General features: G+C 38.4%; 1 protein-coding gene across 7 annotated transcripts in view; it reads left to right on the top strand.

Annotated features, from left to right (window-relative positions):
- The window catches only part of SHANK2 (SH3 and multiple ankyrin repeat domains 2), a 369,360-nt gene that overhangs the window by 96,504 nt on the left and 252,816 nt on the right, over positions 1 to 20,040 (top strand). For 4 of the 7 annotated variants that reach the window (XM_054067526.1, XM_054067525.1, XM_054067522.1 and 1 more), the window contains one exon: positions 19,864 to 19,914. The exons of 2 other annotated variants lie outside the window; for them this stretch is intronic. In XM_054067526.1, coding sequence (XP_053923501.1) covers positions 19,864 to 19,914 — 51 coding nt within the window. Of the gene's footprint in view, positions 1 to 1,433; positions 1,477 to 19,863; positions 19,915 to 20,040 lie in introns of those variants that run through there. One more of the 7 variants, XM_054067531.1, reaches the window with a different exon arrangement.

Raw genomic sequence — 20,040 nt, 5'->3', positions numbered from 1 at the left:
AATGAGGAAAAAAAGCCTTGCAAATGATTCATAGAATAGTTAAGGTTTGAAAAGACCTCTGAACTCATCCAATCCCAACTGGCAGCCCAACACCACTTCACCTACTAAACCATGTCCTGAAGTGCCACAGCTACATGTTTTTTGAACACCTCCAGGGAAGGAGACTCCACCACTTCCTTGGGGAATCTGTTCCAGTGCTTCACCACTCTTTCAGTGAAGAAATTTTTCCTAATATGCGGTCTAAACCTCCCCTGGTGCAACCCTGAGGCCATTTCCTCTCATCCTATCACTTGTTACTTGGGAGGAGAGACGACCACCCACCTCACTACAACCTCCTTTCAGGCAGTTGAGAGAGTCATAAAGTCTCCCTTCAATTACCTTTTCTCCAGGCTAAACAAACCCAATTCCTTCAGTGCTCCTTCCTCCCGTTGCTTAGTACAATAAGAGACACCTTACTGTCATTAACAGAGAAAGTTCATGTTTAAGTCTTGTTTCAGACAGAGGTGATGCGGTTTGCTAAGAATAAATCATACATAAAAGGTAAAGGATTCAGAGGAATCCTTTATAAGGAAAAGGATATCAGTAAAAGATTAAAAATAAGATCCAGGTTTCATTGTATTTCATTGTATTTATTTTTTTTAATGAGAGTCTATGGGATGGTTGAAAGGTGAGTGAAAATTGCCGTATCATTTAAAAAGCAATCCTATTTGAAACAAATATTTTATAAAGCGAGAGAACCTATTACTGTGAGGTACTTGAAAACTTGTTTTACAAGCAGTATGAAATACTTAGTATAGCTTCTCAGATTATTTCAGTTCATAATGCTCATTCATTCAGTTCAAATTAGTTTTTGAGGAATAATAAACACATTAAAGCAGCTTATTTTAATTATCACTTACTCTGAAAGTCTTTGGAACCCAGAAGTATCTTGCGGCTCAGTGAGTATTGTTCCATCTTCTTTTCTGCTTTGAGGAAGACATTACACGTACTCTTGATGTGCAGCGCAGCAGTTACACGTTGTTAAAAAAATAACAATAATGTCCCTTTTTAAACTTCTGTTGTATTTAACTGGCTGTAGCACATTTATAATTTGTTTAACTTTATGCACATATTTACTGCAAACTAAGAGAAAATAATGCATTAAAAGATCTGATGAATAGAAAAGTTAATCCTTGATTGTTTTCATCCAGCCTGCAGCTGTCTGTGAGTAAACGAGCACAGCAGATTTAGGAAGCATTTGCTATACAGAATTTACTGTGGCTTCTATAGGATGGAGGTACAACACCCAATCATATATGTAAGAATATTGAAGCTTTCATTAGATACAGATATGCAGATACTAAGTGTGTTGCAGGCTGATAATCCTTTGACTTGGATAACCTATTTTTAAATCTCCCTTTTGCCTTGGTTCTTTGTGATGAGATGAATTTTCAGATGGATTAAGTGACATGGGTTGTTCTTCTTCAAGTGAACAAGGTTTGTTTTCTATTGTACATCTTGTCCTTCAGCAGTTCTGAAGCTAGAAACAATAGGGTTCTTTTGGTTTGTTTTTGTTTGCTTTTTGCTTTTGAAAAATGAAACACATTGAGCTGGTGTGCGAGTTTTTGGTAGTTGATTAGCAGACTAACTAATACTTGGATACTGTTGCTAGGCTTCAAGTCAGAGTTCCTGTATTCCTCTATAATTATGCAGAGATATATGTGTGTGATGGTTTGTCTGTACTTTCACAGGATTTATTTTTCCTTAAATACTGAAAGTCTGTTACTATGGTAGGCTTATCCTCTAAAATATACATATTCCTCACTGGGAAATCGCTTTTAAATAAAACATTTTTCAACTATGAGTAGAAGTATTTACTTTATTGGCATTGTGCCTGTAAACATTTTAAGAAAAATGCAATTTATTGTAAAATAAGCAGCACAGGTTTTGCAAAAGAGAAGGATATTAGTTGGTTTGTGGTAAAAACTGTTTTCTAACCTATTTTCTTTAATTAGATCAGAGTGATTGAGGTCAGCATTCTTGGTTTTTCAGCTGCAAGTGTTTTTATTAAATGCTAGCCAGCCCAGTGAATATTCTGTTTGTTTACTTATTTATTTTGGTTTTGGGAACCATTTAGTAATTTTGATTTTCATAAATCAAATGCTTGCAGAATGCTTCTCAACTTAGGAGAAATCCTATTCAGAAAGATAAAAGCAGAAACAAGAAAAGGCAGCAAATCAGAAGAGTTAAAAATCTACAAAACTGTCAGCTGCATGCAACGACTTGTTCTATTTTTATCGCATGTTACTTAATAGAAGAAAAAGGGACACAAGCATGTGTTACAGCCCTGTTTATTTGTAATTTGAATGCGAATAACATTAACCTGTTTCAGATGCTAGCGGGCATTTTAGTGTGGAAAAGGAGGATATTGGTGTAATCAGGATAACAAAGGCACATTTTAAATACATATTATCATAATTCTAGGTTCCCTTTTCCGGTTTCTTTCAAATACCTCTGCTGAATTAATAGTAATTTCTCATGTCCATAGGAAACATCCTTTTGCATTAATGACTTTTAAGCTGGGTTACAACCAAATGAATATTTATTTTGTTTATGAAATAAACCAAAATAAACCATTTATGAAATAAATTTGTTGCTATTATTTATCTGTTTTTCTCCAAAGGTTTGCAAGGAGTATAGTATTATATGCTCAGTCTTGCTATGTGGTAGCAAACAAATTGGAAAACTGGGAATTGTGATCTGTTAATGTAATTACATACTGAAATGTAGGACAGAGCTTGAAAAACTTACAGTAGTTTTCTTTTTCCCTTTGATCACAGGTAATTTTTTTCTCTGTATTAGTATAAAATTGTGCAGTAACTACTTTGTTTCAAAGTTGAAAACTTTGTTGTCACAACTTGATTATTCTTGTTGGCCGGCCTTTGACCTTTGCGATCTGTATTCTCTGCATATAATGTGAAACTCCATGCAGAATAGTGCAAATTATGTAGTGCGCAGTCATTGCTTGTGATTTCTTAGGCTTATTCTCAATTTTGAGCAGGAAAGAAGGAAGAGAACTGATGACACATGTAACTGCTGAGATAAGTACAGGCTTAAACCAGGCTGTAGTGTGTCCTTGCCCACAACAATTGCCACAGCTACTCCTGTTAGATTTTATTTACAGACTGAACAAGAGGAACCTCATAATTGAGCTGAAAATAAACCACTGGAATAATCCTAGGCCATCTTCAGTGCCCTTGAGCTAGTTTTGGTCTTGGCGAAGAGCTCTGTGGTCCGAGCAGCAGGTACAAGTCATGCAGGGCTCACTGGGTTGTTCACGTCTTTTTCCTGGAGATGCTTGAGATCTTTGGGAGGGTGGCAAGGGAAGAGTGGAAAGGAAAGGAGAGAATCAGTATGTGTTTAGGTCTTGCCCTAATCTTCATGCTCAGACCCAAGTGGTTGGAAGCGTTTCTAGCCCCATCCCCAGACTCTTGCTTCACCCAAATTTGGCTTCTAACTAGCTCCTAGTCTGCTGGCCTTGCATTAGGAGATAAGCTTCTCACCTTCTCTGCTCTTTCTTGCAGGGGCGGCATTATATTGAGCAGTTAGGAACTGTACTTTTTTAGGTAATGTTCTTATCATCAGTGTGTTGTTTCATCAAGGAGAAGGGTCAAGTTACCTTTCCCTGTTTGTGTATCAAACAGGTTATCAAATGAATTACATCAATTTCTTGCTTTACAAAAAATAATCAAGTATATTTTACTATCCTCAAAAATGTTGGTGATAATGGTGTTGGGCTAAATAAGCAGATCAAGGGTCACGTTATGAGTAGACAGCAGTACAAGTACAGAACTCTCAAATTCTGAAATGTTAAACTAGTATTTCAGCTAAACTGGAACTTAGGATAATGATTTTCAGTGACTCCCTGTAATTGAAATTTGTAGTGTTGTTCAACCTGATGGCCAGGTTCTTCTAACACCCTTAGCTCCCCCTGGAGTCACTTGAGAATCTGCTTTCTGATGCAGTCTTGCAGTCAATGTGCCTGATGGTGCACCACGGTGTCTGGGGGGGGCAAGGGCAGGTATTAGAATAAGTTAAAGAGTTGAATTAGGCTGAGGAGATGTAAAACCAAAGTAGTACTTTTGAGTTTATATGGGACCTGTAATTTGTTCTGTGATACCTGATTCAATTTTGTATGCCATAGATCATAGTACTGGAAGAGCTTTATGTGATCATGCTGTCTGACCTTCTCCACAGTGCAGATTACAAAATTTATGTTAACCAACTCCTGCTTGAACTGGATTCTAAGTAGGGAAAAAAAAAAAAAGGTTTGTCTTTTTAAAGACCTGCAGTAATGTAACTGTGATTTGGAAAAGTGTATTCTAGTTAAGCTATCTGACGTTTCTGGACCCATTTGTTAATTGTTCTAGAATTGACTGCTCCTTTATTAAACAGGTGTGTCTTCTTTTCTTGTAACACTCGAAGGACGGGATGTAATCCAGAGTCCCATATGATGGCCAGGCTGAGAGTGTTGGGATTGTTCAGCCTGGAGAAGAGAAGGCTCCGAGGAGACCTTATAGTGACCTTCCAGTACCCGAAGGGGCTACAAGAAAGTGGGGAGGGGCTGTTTACAAAGGCTTGTGGGGATAGGACAAGGGGCAATGGGTATAAACTGGAGAGGGGCGTATTTAGTCTAGACATAAAGAGGAATTTCTTCACCATGAGAGTGGTGAGGCACTGGCCCAGGTTGCCCAGGGAAGCTGTGGCTGCCCCATCCCTGGAGGTGTTCAAGGCCAGGTTGGATGGGGCCTTGGGCAGCCTGATCCAGTGGGAGGTATCCCTGCCCATGGCAAAGGGTTTGGAACTGGATGATCTTTAAGGTCCCTTCCAACCCAAACTGCTCTATGAATCTATGATCAGCTTGTTTGGTGGTAGCAACTGGACCCCAAGTAGCTCAGTCTTCTTGACACTACTGCATCTGTGCCCACATTGCTCTTCTAAAGCCACTCCATTGTTAGCGACAAGGAAGTGGTTTCAGCTATTAGAAAGGAAGAACTTTGAGGGGGAGATGTAAAACTTGAGGTCTAAATTGAATATAAGAAACTGCCAATGGTCTTTGTGGTTTTTATTTCTATCACTGTTTGATCAGTATTATCTTAAGAATCTTTCTGCTAACTTTTCTCAGGGTCTGCTAAAATCTATATCCCTAGACTTTCTGTTATTTCTATTATTGTGCTTTTTTTTTTTCAAGAGGATGTGCCCTTTGGAAATGTGTGATCAGTGCATTTCAATCATGATATATATATAGCTCTCTATGTAACAAACCAGGAGGGTTTGGATGGCAATACTGATATTAGGGGATGCACACCTAGTATGATAAGGCAGGGATCCTTCAGTGCAGGTGTAAGATATGAGACTGCCCAGAAAGGGGTAGTACAGAAGAAAAATTGTTTGAATTGTCGCACAGAGAGTTCTAGTATTCCTGAAAAGTTAATGTATTTTCTTTAAATCTTTTTTTCAACGTGAGCCTCAAGAGCTCTCTAAGATTGTGTCAAATGTTCTATGGGATTTCAAACAGTGAATCCAGGTCAAAAATAGAGGTAGGACAAAGGGTGGAACAGATTTGTGCCGCATCCCATGGCTTTCCGTTTCTCCCATTTACAATGGTGAGAACATAGGGAAGAGAGATGAAAAAACATGAAATAAACGCTAGACTTACAAATAAAAATGCTTTCTGAAGAAAATTCCTATGCTTCCCAAAGCAAATACAGAGATGGACTAAAAACCAAAATAAAACAGCAAAAAAACCCAAAAACCCAACAACAACCAAGAAAGGGAGGTGCAGGAGGAAAAAAATAAGAAGCTGTGGGTGCAATGTTGGTACTTATGCTGAACACTTCATCATAAGCCTTTTTATGCACCCAGTTATTTCCTTTATATAATTAGGCCACCAGTGGACTGCAAAGTTAAATCTAATGGCACAAGGGTTGAGTTGTAACTTCTGAATATATGGACTTCTAGTTGCCCTTGTATATCTTATTCGTTGCATTATTGGAAACAAGTAGGCTTAATATAACTCACATTTGGGGAAAGGAATGTCTTCTTTAATTGGATTTGGATGAGGATAGCTTCCCAAATACAGAAGCAACTTGGTTACATGGCCAATCAGAGAAAACAAGTATTTGTATGAACAACAAACTTCATGTGGATATAAAACTAAGTATTTGTATGAGCTTAGTGACTGAAAGGATAATATGTTTCATTTAGACTGGTTCAAATAACCTTTTTAGGTTGTACTTTTCAGTAGTAGCTAATATCCTCCATTTTGAACAGGTTTATTACACTTCAGTGACTCCCTTACTTGGAACTCCTCTATTATGCTATATTTATGTTCATATCATTTTTAACAGCTAAACACACCAGTTTTCTTCCAAACTAGATTATTTATCAAAATTAAGTTCATGTCATGCTTTCCATTCAATATACAATGGTTTGGCAATTTACCTTAGGAATTGAGACTTCACTGAAAAAAATTGTTTTAATATCTTATGAATAATCTGATTTTCATAACAAGGTATTAGTGTCAGACTTTTCATGAAAATTGATCTGTTAATATGCAGTTTCTTTAAAAGGAAATAGTATCCTTACAGAAGACTATTTGCTGTCAGATTTTATAGATGAGGGCTGATAAAGGGATAGGCTTTGAAGCATACTGCTTGGTAATGAGTGTAATATTTCACACTGTATTTCACACTCTTCACCATATTCCGCGCTGTTGCTTTTACCCCATTTATATCTCTGTCTCCTGGGCTATGTCTGAGTTGACAGTCTTTCCCTTGGAGTTCAGGATAAGCCGTATCTTTTTGCAGTCAAGGTTTTGTCATGCTGTGGAAGATGTTTACAGTAAACACTTTCCAAGTATTTAAATCGGATCTCCTTAGCATCTTGGAAAGAGTTTCCAGGAAGTCCACTGTCACTGAAACTACTTGCACCTTTTCTGTCATTCCTTCTCAGTTTTAATGAGCTGATGTTTGGAGATTCTCTCCCTCTCTCTCTTTTTCCCCACTTCTCTCTCTTTCTCTCTCTCTTTTTCCCCACTTCTGTTTCGTTGCTCCACTGACAAAAAAAAAAATAATAAAAATAAGGTGTTTTACCCACATTTTGCAGTTCTAAGGGCAGTTGAACCAGAGTGGCTTGTTTACTGGTTTCCATGGTTCTCTTCTGTCCCAAGTGGTGGTCCTCAAGAGTGTAGATGTTGTTTGTTACAGTAACTGTTTTTGAAGGATATCAGAGAAATAATTACTTTGCAGTTATTTGTTTTTGGGTGTTTTCAGGAATAGTTGAAAATATAAATTGTTTCTAAACATAGTAACATTAGATAGAATGTATGGATGGCACATATTAACAGATGCCAGTTTTAATTTCTTCAAGTTCCAGGTTAACCAATTAGTTTTATTTACTAGCCTATCTGAACCTGGTTTTGTATTTGAGTGAAACTATAGATATAAATTCTATTAAATAAGCTGGTTATGGAATGAGATTATTATTTTGCACCTCTTTCTCTTGAGCATATCTCTCTGCCCCTTCCCTGACACATGGACGGACATCTTCCATCTGGACAGTTGCAAGTGCCAGACTGGGCCACGCACTGCAGTCTCCTGCAGTCTGTCCAGGGCAGTGTAGTTTACACACCATGCATAGCCTGGGAATCCTACTGGTGTGCAATAAAATTGTTTTCTCAGTGAATCTCTATTCCATTTCAATTTTTACCCTGCACCTCCTCTTAGAAAAGAATCCTAGAGTGGTTTGAATTGGAAGGGACCTAAAGACCTTCCAGTTCCAACCCGCCTGCAAAGGGCAGGGACACCTCCCACTGGATCAGGTTGCTCAAAGCCTCATCCAACCTGGCCTTGAACACCTCCAGGGATGGGGCAGCCACAGCTTTTGTGGGCAACCTGTGCCAGTGCCTGACCACCCTCACAAGAAAACATTTATTCCTAATATCTGATCTGAATATCTTTCAGCTTAAAACCATTCCCTCTTGTCCTATCCCTGCACCCCCTGATCAAGAGCGCCTCCCCAGTTTTCCTGGAACCCCCTTCAGTACTGGAAGGTCGCTATGAGGTCTCTCTGAACTTTCTCTTCTCCAGGCTGAACAAGCCAACTCTCTCAGCCTGTCCTCTTACGGGAGGCGCTCCAGCTCTGGTATCATCATCTTCATGGCCTTCTCTGAGCTTGCTGTAGCAGATCCATTTCCTTCCTGTGCTTATCCTTTGTGTGTGTGTCTTGATAATTTGATCTGCAAGTTTTGAAGTCAAAAGACTATTTTCTGCTCCATTTTCTATGTAATGTTGCTCAAATAATTGTTCAAAATTTTTCATGAAAGGCAGAATGATGATACCATCTTGATTCAGAAGAGGTTGCAGGGTAAATACTATCCAGCAGAGTGTCTATAATTGGATGAAATCTGTGCTGAATGAAAGCAACAAAAGATTTATTTAGTTGAAGAGGCAGGAAGATTTACAGCATTAAGATTATATTGTTTGTGTGTGTGTAGGAGTATCTCTGGTTTTCTGTTAATTATATATTTCTACTAACTCCAGTGGACTAGGACTTCAATAGCTAGTAAAGATGCCATCTTAAAAAGATGATCCTAGCTGTTTGCATTTCATAAATAAGGAAACCATGAAAATAAATGCCTAGATTTTATTCCTCCTCCTAAAGTATTCTCTTAGCAAAAAATAATTACTTGATAAATTTCCATTCTCTCTATATATAATCTTTTGTTTTATAGCATTTCTTACTTGGGGAAACTGCTTCTTACATCTCTTTGGAACATCTGAAATAGCAAAAATTAACATGAATTCTGTGATGTGTTTTCAGTTTTAAATGTGTCTTATGAAATCTGTTATTTCACACAAATAACTTATTTATCCTGAAGAAATTACTTGTTGCTCCTGAAAAAAAAAAAAAAAGGCAAGTGTAGACCATCAGCTTGCTGGTTTGTCCTTTGACTTTCTATTGCTTTTCCTTCACAATGAGAGTGGTGAGGCACTGGCCCAGGTTGCCCAGGGAAGCTGTGGCTGCCCCATCCCTGGAGGTGTTCAAGGCCAGGTTGGATGGGCCTTGGGCAGCCTGATCCAGTGGGAGGTGTCCTTGCCCATGGCAGGGGAGTTGGAACAGGATGATCTTTAAGGTCCCGTTCAACCCAAACTATTCTGATTCTTTGAATTACCATCCAGCCACCAGTACTTATAGCATTTCTGGGGTTGCAGGCACCTGTGTGTATCTTGACCTCAGAGATTTTAGCTGTCAAGCATTTATGTTTTCTTGTGCATAACTTGGCCTCTTCCTGCATGTCCCACCTATGTGAGTGGTCCTAAAGAGATGAGTGCCCCTGTACCCCTGATCCTACAGAGATGTGCTGTTTCTCATGCTCTACAGCCTTATCCCAGCTCACTGTTCTTTGCCTTCAAAGGGAAACTCAGTCCCTCCTGTGTAGCACTTGTCCAGATGTTGGGGTAAACCTTGCAAGAAATCAAGAGGCCGTGAGTCCATGGGAAATTTTTTGTTAGTTCAAATTTATCTTTACCTTTCTGTTGAGGGTTAAGCTTTGTATTTTGGGTTAAAGCATGCCTTATCTTGGCAGCTTCATTAACACTCTTGAGAATGCCAGGTGCTAAAGAGCTCTATTTTTACTGTGCAGATCAAGTGTGTCTAGTTTCTTGTGGCCTATTTTTACATATTTCTTCATTCTATGGTAAGAAAAAGCTGTGAAGGGAAGAAGGAGATTGAGAATAGCCAGAGAAAACTGCTTTGATATTATTACAGGAAAATAAAGGGGAGGATGTTTCGATGAGGTTCTATTTCTGAGAGGGCATGGAGTTAAAATTAAAGGCAGGAAATGATGCATATAAAACCAAATATAATAAAAAGTTAAAGAGTACATTTTGTTAGCTATATTTCATCGGTCAATTGACTATTTCCAGATAATTCTATGAAAAAAACTTTTAGGGTTTTGAATGAAGGATTCTTAAGTACCAGTCGCTCGGAAATTTTCTCTCTTATCTATGAGAATTCAAGGGCGTTCTTATTTAGCATTCAGTATTAAGCAGTTATTTGCAGAAAGTGAGGAGATGCTGAGAAACCTGAAGACACTTTTCCTCCCAGAGAATGAGGCATATATTCTGCTTTGGGTGTGTCCTTAAACCTAGTGGTCCTCTGTCTTAAAAATAAACAACTGACTGGGCTGTAGGGAGCTTGGAGGAGGGAAAGGAGATGCTCAGTTCCTTTGTGCAGAATCACCAGCCAACACAGGGACTCTGACACTGACCTAACCATCGAGGGCAGGAGCTCGGATTATGCACTGCGATAGTTCATGTGCAGTTGATATACATGGGATGAAACCCAGAAAAATAGCAGATAATCCCTTATGATTACTTGCAGTGTAGCAGGAAGGCAAGAAATAGTTACTCAGATTAAGGTAACCAAACCATTTCAGTACTCCCCATAGATCCTTTAGACTTTCGGATGCTCTTGTCCCCTAAACTCTCTCTGATTGATTCGTACCACAGTATTGTGGTTGAGTACCAGGAACTGAGTGCCTAAGGTAGTGCTTCCTATGCATCTTAGCATTTCGTTTGCTTTTGTTTACAGCACTGTGACTTCAGGTTTATCGACACGTTTTGAAGGCAATCTCAGAAGTTTTCTACGTGTGCTCAGAGCCAGCACCTGGGACACCATATAAACTGAAAAACACAGAGTTAAGCTTTGCTCTGAACCGTGTTTAACATAAAGCCTCCAAGCGAGCAGGTTGTTAGTATAGATGGTGCTGTACTAACACATTATTACAGCATCAGTCTGGCTTGAGGAGCAGTTAGAATGAGCTCGTTTGCCTGCCTCAGCAATACACAATCAGCTTGTGACCTGCTGTAACATCCGGAGTCTTTTCTTCTTTGGTAGCACTTTTCTACTTGGTAGCACTGCTACCAAGTACTTAATGTACCATATTATCCTAACTGCTAATTCCATCCAAAATAAGGATTTTAGTTTTTCTCAGCTGATTGCATCTTGCCCTTTTCAGATCCCTTTTCCATTTCATCATGATTACTTTCCTGTTACTCTCCTTTGTTGTTAACTTTCCTCATTTTTGCTTTTGTCAGTGCAAGCTTTTCTGTTCTGTATTGTTACCCCTGTGCTCTTCCAGTTCTTTTCCTCGGTTACTCAACCTCTCTTCCCTTATAAATTAAAACCCTTTCCTGTGTCTGAGGAAGCTGCTAGGATTTCTGCATGTTGACTTGTTCACTCCCTCAGCAATTTGGTATGAAAATGCAGGATTACTGGGATAGGGAAAATTTTTTCTTTGCCCCTTGTTCTAAACAAGAGCAAGGCTGAATTTCAGCACTGTGCAGGGGAATCTTCTATACCTTTTCATAGCATGACTGATAGAAAGCTAAAAGTCTCTTTATAATGCCAGTGTATGTGCTGCAGTTGCATTGAACAGCAGTACTTTCTGAAAGTGATGCATGCGATACTTGAGCTTCGAATGTGGTGAGTACCATGGTAGCTCACATAGTGCTGTATCGTGACTGCTGGTAGATCTGGCCTTGGTTTCTGACAGCAATAGACTGCTAGCAATGTGTTAATAGTTTAACCTGCTTCCAAGGAAAGATTTATGTACTTCACATAGAATATTTTGTTCTTTATGGAATCATAGAATCATAGAGTAGTTTGGATTGGAAGGGACCTTAAAGATCATCCAGTTCCAACCCCTCTGCCACGGGCAGGGACACCTCCCACTGGCTCAGGCTGCCCAAGGCCCCATCCAACCTGGCCTTGAACACCTCCAAGGATGGGGCAGCCACAACTTCCCTGGGCAACCTATTCCAGGGCCTCACCACTCTTGTGGTGAAGAAATTTCTCCTTATGTCTAGCCTAAATCTGCCCCTCTCCAGTTTATATTCATTGCCCCTCATCCTATCACCACAAGCCTTTGTGAACAGCCCCTTCCCAGCTTTCCTGGAGCGCCTTTCAGGTACTGGGAGACCGCTATAAGGTCTTGGAGCGTTCTCTTCTCCAGGCTGAACAATCCCAACTCTCTCAGCTCTATGACCCATCAGCATAACAATGTTTATTCAGATGTCTTTGTAAGCAACAGATGCACATCCTTACAAGTGAAGTTAACCAAGAGAGACAAAAAAAAAATGTAATAACTAATCTGACATTTTTAATTTCAATTCAATAAGCACAAACTTAGCTGGTTTCCTAATAGAGAAAATGCTTTAGGATTTTAACGCAGGACCATATTTTCCTCCTGGTGGTAAACAATGCAGTAATAATTTTGGTTTGTTGTTTGTTTTTTTTTTCCCTATTGCTAACTTGATTGTGAACAGATGAGAGAACATACATTTTTTTATGATGATTGGATGGAGGGGGTTTTCCTTTCACCATCTTAATTGACTAAAGCTTGGAGCCACTCTCCCTCCAAAGCCGGTAGAGGTTTTTGTCCACATGCTGCATTGCTTTCCCCCCCCCCAAATAAGAGATAATCAAGTTGAGTCAAAATGCCTGGAGTAGCGCTTCTCATCCTTCTGTGGAGTACAGGTTATTATCTTAGAAAGTTACATTTCTTGCATTTCAAAAGTTATTTACTGTCAGAGATTTTATGCAATTAAGCATCATTTTTTGCCTGTCCATCAATTTGGATTGATAGTACTTACTAAGAAGTTTTCGTTTGTATGATGACATTAATTGTATGACATTCATTAGTTTTCTTTCATTTTCTTATTTATTAAAAAAAACCCAAAACAGTTATGGAATTATCTGAAAATAGTTTAGCGTTTCCCTCTTTTTGAAGGATCTACCTCTTCTTAGCTGCAAAGAACTGGAAGTTAAATGAAAGGAGCGCCTGTTATTAAATCTGGGGTGTTGCCAGTGGTTCAGAGAAAAAGGTCCCTGAGCAGGGTGATGCTCTGGTTGCTATGGTGATGGTGCTTTGTTTTGAATAGCATCCCGCAGGCTGGCAATGACCATCACGCCTGCTGTAGGTACCCAGGAATTACTGTGCCCTGCATACTTTCCTATTTGCCAAGACAATTAGTGTTTTTGTTTTCCACCCATGGCTACATCTAAGTAATCAGTTGCAGTTTATCCTCTGCCAACTGATGAGGGATATAGTTCAATTGATGGGGGAAGTTTTTCTGGTGTCTAAACTCTGTTATGCAAGTGACAAATTGCGTTCTGCATTAGAGAAGTGTAAATCTGGATAAAATCCACGTAAATTATTACGGATTTAGGCTAGTGCCTTATCTTAGGGTGTGTTTGGGTTTCCTCTTGGAGGACAGAAAAGGCAACATTTTACTAAGGCTATTTCTGGCAGCTGGTGGACTCTGTCCTGTGCAATCTGAAAAATAACTATGCAGACTTCAAAAAAATGTGCTTATCTTCTGATTTACATCTTCTAAGTGAAAAAATGGAGTAAGTTGGAAGTATAGAGTTGTTTAAAGCCAAGCTTTCTCCCTTTAGTAATTGGTAACTGCATGTTCTCGACATACGAAGATAAAACTGTAGTGTACTTCTGATACCCAAATGTTTTCACTGATCCAGTGCTATATGCAAATTAAAATCTAAAATTATTTGATTAATACCGGGTTCATGTACAATAACAGGTACTGAAACATTATGTTACAATGACATAAGCTTTGGATCTCGCTTTTATAGATCACACCAACATATGGCTTAGGCACTTTGTTACCATCCCTAACACAACAGGCTCTAATTTTAGAATGTCCTTTACTGGTTACAGCTAAATTGTTTTTGTCATATACTTCTTTTATTTGTTTGAGAAAAGTCAAAGTTTTTTATTTGTGGTGTTTTAATAATCAGGCTCAAGTCCATTACGCTTTGTGGAAACTAGAAAGAACTAGGAAAACAATGAGTCATTAAAATACATGTTGTAGAGGATTAAATTCTTTATTCTGCTTGAATTGCTTCCAGGCAAAAAGGAAAAGTCAGCCAAGTATCATATCATGTAAAACAAGTCTCAGAATTTTGGCAAGTTTTTTCGTTTTTTTTTTTTTTTCTTTAATAAATACTCCTAAAACTTGACTTCGGAAATACCAAAGTCATCTCTGCTACATGAGAGGTGTCTGTAAGGGTTAGACTAAGCAGGGCATGATGATATTGGATGGTACTGGGGTAGTACTGAGTCATTTGACCGTCAGTGAACATCAGTGGTAAAACAAAATATGTTTCTTAACTCATATGTGAGTCCTTGTCACCCAAGGTCAGTGTTCTACTAAGTTGTTACAGTGAGCAGAGCTATTTAAAGAGGCAAAATGTTCAAATCCAGAATTCATTTCATGAGATGTCAGGCTAGTACACAGCTAGGATAATTAGAGATCATTATCAAATAAATAGTATTCTCTGGCTTAACTTCCTTATACAGATCTGTAGATGTAGAATTACAAGAAACGTGGTTATGTCATGAACTTCGCCTATGTACTCTGACCATTTTTGTTTCATGATAAAGCCATTACATTTGTATTAATCTCATAAAAGCCACAGGGTGTCCTTTTCAGATAGGTTTCGTATTTCTGCATTAAATAACATTTTATAGGTTGCATACTTCTGAGGTGCCAAGATGTGAATAGGCGTGTTTAGAACAGTAGAATCCAAGTCAGTAGTTAAACTTCGTTTATCTTTAGATAAAGAATATTTTCTGCAAAGCTGAATGCCTTTTAATTGCAAAAAAAACTGAACAGATACACACAGAGTCAAGTTTTACACATGTATAAAATGAAGCCATTAGGAACTGGTTTTATTTTCTTTTCCTGCAGACATATAGAAGAAATAAGTGCAATTAGCACTTACCCAAAAGAAGCTTGAAATCAAAATCAGATCTCTGTATTCCAGTACCTGAAGGGGCTACAAGAAACCTGGGGAGGGACTGTTTACAAAGGCTTGGAGTGATAGAACGAGGGGCAATGGGTATAAACTGGAGAGGGGCAGATTTAGACTAGACAAAAAGAGGAATTTCTTCACCATGAGAGTTATGAGGCACTGGCACAGGTTGCCCAGGGAAGTGGTGGCTGTCCCATCCCTGGAGGTGTTCAAGGCCAGGTTGGATGGGGCCTTGGGCAGCCTGATCCAATGGGAGGTGTCCCTGCCCGTGGCAGAGGGGTTGGAACTGGATGATCTTTAAGGTCCCTTCCAACCCAAACTATTCTATGATTCTATGATTTAATAATACTCAAGATTTTATCTTTTAATACATATGAATTTGGGATAAGGTCAGTATAGTTTATATGTGGCGAGAGATGCCAGTTCTGAAGTATCTAGCAAAATACTTGGGTACACATTTCACCTCCTTTTTCTAGGATGCTACTTAATTGTATCTTGAAACATAGCAGATCTCAATTATTTAACATAAATGAATATTAAGTTTAATTAAGCATCTTGACTATGTGTGTACAATGTGCTAGTGATATAAAATAACCTATTGTAAAGCATTTTTAAAAATTTCAGTTGTTTGTAAATTTAGGGGTTATTTTTGGAAAGAATGTCTGTGGAAAATTTAATGTAATTTTATAGTGAAAGGATCATGTTTGAAGTATCTAGTTTCCTGAGAATTACAGGTTACCCTTCTTTGAGGATGTGTTTGTGCTTAGTCTTCCTAGGGAAAAGTATAGATATTTCTTTGGAAATCATCAAGAAGGCACTGTAAAAGTAGAGTTCTGATCTGGATTATGTGAACACCAAAAATGTGTTGCTAATTTTGATGAAGTAGGAACCTATCTCTCCTCACTGACTTGGGGTCCTCTCGCCCTTGACTAAGTGCTGTGTTGTTACGATGCAATTACTGCACTACAACGTAGTTGTCACACTCCAGATATTGCTCCAGCAGATCTAAAAAAGTCCTTTTAACTGAAAATCAGTGGAGGAAACTACAACTGAACAAAGGGAAGTGAGCTGCTAGTACAGTGGTTTATGTCAGTAGCTTTCCAGCTTCTTCAGAAGTGTGTGAATATCTTAACATACTTGCCATATTCTTACTGAAACAATATTTCATCTTCAGTTCTAGGTGGAGGTGGTTATTGGTCTGATTTTTTTTCTTGTCAACAGCGTATATTTCTCATTATACCTGGAATATCTGATATTTAGGATTTTATTTTTTCTTAGGCTTTCCTATAGTCAAATATATATTTCAAAGGACTGCAAAAAAACATGACCTTGATGGATTTTTTTATTTTTGCCACCTAGAGTGAGGCGTATTTGATTTTTTTTGTTCATTATTTTTACACTTTCTAATTTAATGGTTATGACAAGAATGTTTTCTGTCATTCAGCCGTTTCATGAGATCAGGTCTAGGGCTGCCAACAGAGGTTTTGGGTTCAACCAGTTGTTGAAATAAATAACTAGTTGGTTAAATCTAGCTTCCTCTTCTTGAAAATGTCTCGTCTGAAAAATAAGGATCAGCTTTCATTGAACTGAGGATGATTTTGCCGTGTACAGTCTGTGGGTAAAACCTGTGCTGCCTAAATACAAACAGTGTAATGATTGTCCTTAAAACTGGAAGAATTAAAGCTATTAAATTCTGATAGTGAACATTAAAACATGAAGTTTTTAACTGCCTGAGTATGCAGCGATGATAAGAAATTCAGACACATGGAAATACTTCATAATCTAAGGTTTGTGCAGATTTCATGGAAAACTTTTCTAAGGTAATTTGTATAAACTTGCAGAAGTTTTGCATTCCTCTACTCTTCACATTAACTTGTAAGCAATGGTGTATAACTTCTTAATGGCTAACTGAGCTCTTAGTTTATTACTATGATTTAAAAATTAATCTATTATTTCTGATCTTAATGTTTACTATTGTAAACGCCTAAGGATAATAAAATAATTGTTATAAGTCATGGTCTAAGGTAATTCCCATTGAATCTTGCTATAGAAAATGAAGATGGTGACAGCAGTAGCTTCTTCCCTCATTGGAAAAGTGTTTTATATGACTTTATTTTTATGCTTGACTGTTGCAAGTCTGAAGTTTCATAGTCGGGCAAAGAATGGATATCATTGTAGTCAGTACTGCAGTAAACACAAGCTTTTAATAATTAAAACAAAGTCAGGCTTTCTCAGGTGTATGTCAAAGAACGTATCTTTATTGACAGGGAGTGAGAATCTACTTGAATACAAATAAAGCAAGTTCCTTTTCAGTGCATAGACAGAGTTCAATGCTTTTGCCACCACTATAGAAAAAGGTCAGTTTTCAGGCTAAGCTGCACCAAATGCCTGCAGCTGCGGGGACTGGGGCTGTGATGATTTCATAGAATTAGAGAAAGGTTTGACTTGGAAGGGACCTTGAAGCCTATTCAGCTCCAATCCCCGTGCCATGGGCTGGGACACCTTCCACTGGATCAGGCTGCTCAAAGCCCCATCCAAACTGGCCTGGAACACCTCCAGGGATGGGGCAGCCACGACTTCTGTGGGCAAACTGTGCCAGTGCCTCACCACCCTCACAAGAAAATGTTTATTGCTAATATTTAGTCTCAATCTCCCCTCTTTCAGCTGAAAACTGTTACCCCTCATCCTGTCTCTGCATTCCCTGATCAAGAGGCCCTCCCCAGCTTTCCTGGAGCCCCTTAAAATACTGGAAGCTGCTCTAAGATCTCTCCACAGCCTTCTCTTCTCCAGGCTGAACAATCCCAACTCTCTCAGCCTGTTCTCATATAGGCGGTGCTCCAGTCCTCTGATCATCTTTGTGGCGTGGATCCTGCATGAGTTTCCAGGCTTGCAGTGTGGAGGAGTTTCAGTTCAGAGTAGCTTGTGAATGATCCTCATTCTTAACTGCTTCCCCTTGATTTGCATTTGATCCTGAGCTGCTTAACCACTGGTAGATTATTTCGATTTTCCTGGTGAATAATGCATGAGGGTATATAAGTGGATGTTCCTTGGCTGAGTGGGCTGCAGATGAAAAGTGTCAGCTCCTTTGCAGCATTAATGTGCATTTTTTTTTCTCTGGTTAAAGCTGTAGAGAACCTAGGTATGCTTTTTTTGGATAACTCCTACAAATGCCAAAATATTGGCAATGTTTGCTTTTCCTCTTCTTTTCCGTTTGAATACTTGTTATTACAATGAAGAAGTCAGTTGCCAATTTTCCATTATAAGCTTATTTTCCTTGGGACTCCTCTTCAAGATTTCAATGTTACATTGTTGTACCTGCTGCTTAAGTTTCAAAAACTGTCAGGAAAGTGATTTTTTTTGTTGTTATTTTTCTGCTACTGAGGTTAATTTGTTTTATTGACTTAGAGTGCTAATTCCTTTTCTGCATCTCCTTCTTTCACCTTAATATGTGCCCAAGGAATAATAGGAATCACCTTTCCGGCACAGGCAACCATGAAACAGATACGTGCATTCTTGTGTATGATATGTGCAACGTTTTCTGCAAGTAGATCTAAATACATTGAATTTACTAAGGGACATTTGAGGATCTTAAAGTACATTTGTTTCAGTCCCTGGGGTAGGCAAATCTTGTCGTCTTTTTTCAGCTTATTAGAAAATATCCTTTTATATTCCAAAATGCTAGAAAATTAAAGCACAACCACTATTCCTGTTTCCTTGTGGTTAGTATTATAAGTATGGGGCATCTATTCAAGATCATAATTTGATCCGTGAAATATAAACACTCTGAAACTGATGTCATGGGCCATTCTAAACAAAATATTGAATTGGAGTGGCCAAATGTGAAATGTGAAAAATTCCAGGGGTGTATCTGATGTAGCAAATACTTTGGAAATTGGTGTTCGATATGAGAGTCCTGACGAAGCATGGTTAGAAAGAACTTCCTAAAATATGGAATCAAGCTGCTGAACAAAACAGTCATAAAATACAGTTCCTCCAAACTCCCCAAATGTAACAATATCCCTTGAATTTACAGACATCTAGACATGAGTTGTAGATAAGTATATTGTAAAATAATGCTTTTAAACTAAACTTAGTCTGACATTTGTAAGGTAAAAGATTGAAAGGGTGTGAAATTGTAGAGGTTATGTAGTAAACAAGGCACAGCATTGCGCAAATGTTTAAAAAGTAGATATAGGTTAATAGCTGTGATAACAGAATTCCATATTCAAAACCAGTCCTATGAATATTTTCTGAACTTTTTATAGTATTTGATGTTGAGATGCTGAAAATTGCAGAGAAAATATTTGGCAGAAATGCAGATTATTAGAAGGGCTGCATTTTACTGGTGTCAGGTTGTACATTATGAGTTCTCAAAATATAACCAAAGAAGAATAGAGAGGAAAAAAAGAGAAAACATAGTTTGAGAAGATGTGATTTAAGTTTGAAATAATTATAAGACATGCTCTGAAAGCCATTTTCCAGTAAGATAAGTGATCTTTCTGTGAGAGTGATTCTGTGATTCCAGTGCTATTGGGGCAGGGAGAGATATGTTGTTGGTGTCTTGTCCAACACAAGTGGTCCTTGACTTTCACACATGTAACTCAATCAGCTGCAGTTGAAGCAGTCTTTCTCATTGTTCAAGGTGTATTGCTGAGATATTCTAGTCTTCCAAATCCTGTGTCACCTTCCTCTGCCATTCTTAATCATGTTTAACATTCCTCATTACATTTGTCATTGCCTCATTTTCATTTCTTCATTTCATGTGCAATGTGGCAGGGATAACAGAGTAGGAGAAACAGAGAAACTAGAGTTTGCTTCGTCATCTCCTCTACATGTTTATTTTGTTCACTTTTCCATTCTCACATCATGCCGTAAGAAGAGCTTTTCTTACATAAACTTCTGCTTTCAAATTTTCCCCTTAATATCAAATTCTGACACCTAACTTCTCTTTGATGTTGCCTTCATTCCTTGCCCTTCTTAAAGGATCCTGCTACCCATATCCAAGTAGAAGTCCCCGGAATCTGTTGCTGGCAGGTAAGGGTTAAACCATGGTAATTTTTCTGGTTGGGGGCAATAGCAGAAAGTTCTTATTTCGGTGCTCTTATTCCTCATGAAGGAAAATTAATGAAACACGGAGATATTTTAGGAGCGTAGATTTCC

The sequence above is a fragment of the Cuculus canorus genome, chromosome 5 (genome assembly GCF_017976375.1).
Source record: "Cuculus canorus isolate bCucCan1 chromosome 5, bCucCan1.pri, whole genome shotgun sequence".
Lineage (NCBI taxonomy): Eukaryota > Metazoa > Chordata > Aves > Cuculiformes > Cuculidae > Cuculus > Cuculus canorus.
This window is presented reverse-complemented; position numbering and strand designations above follow the sequence as displayed.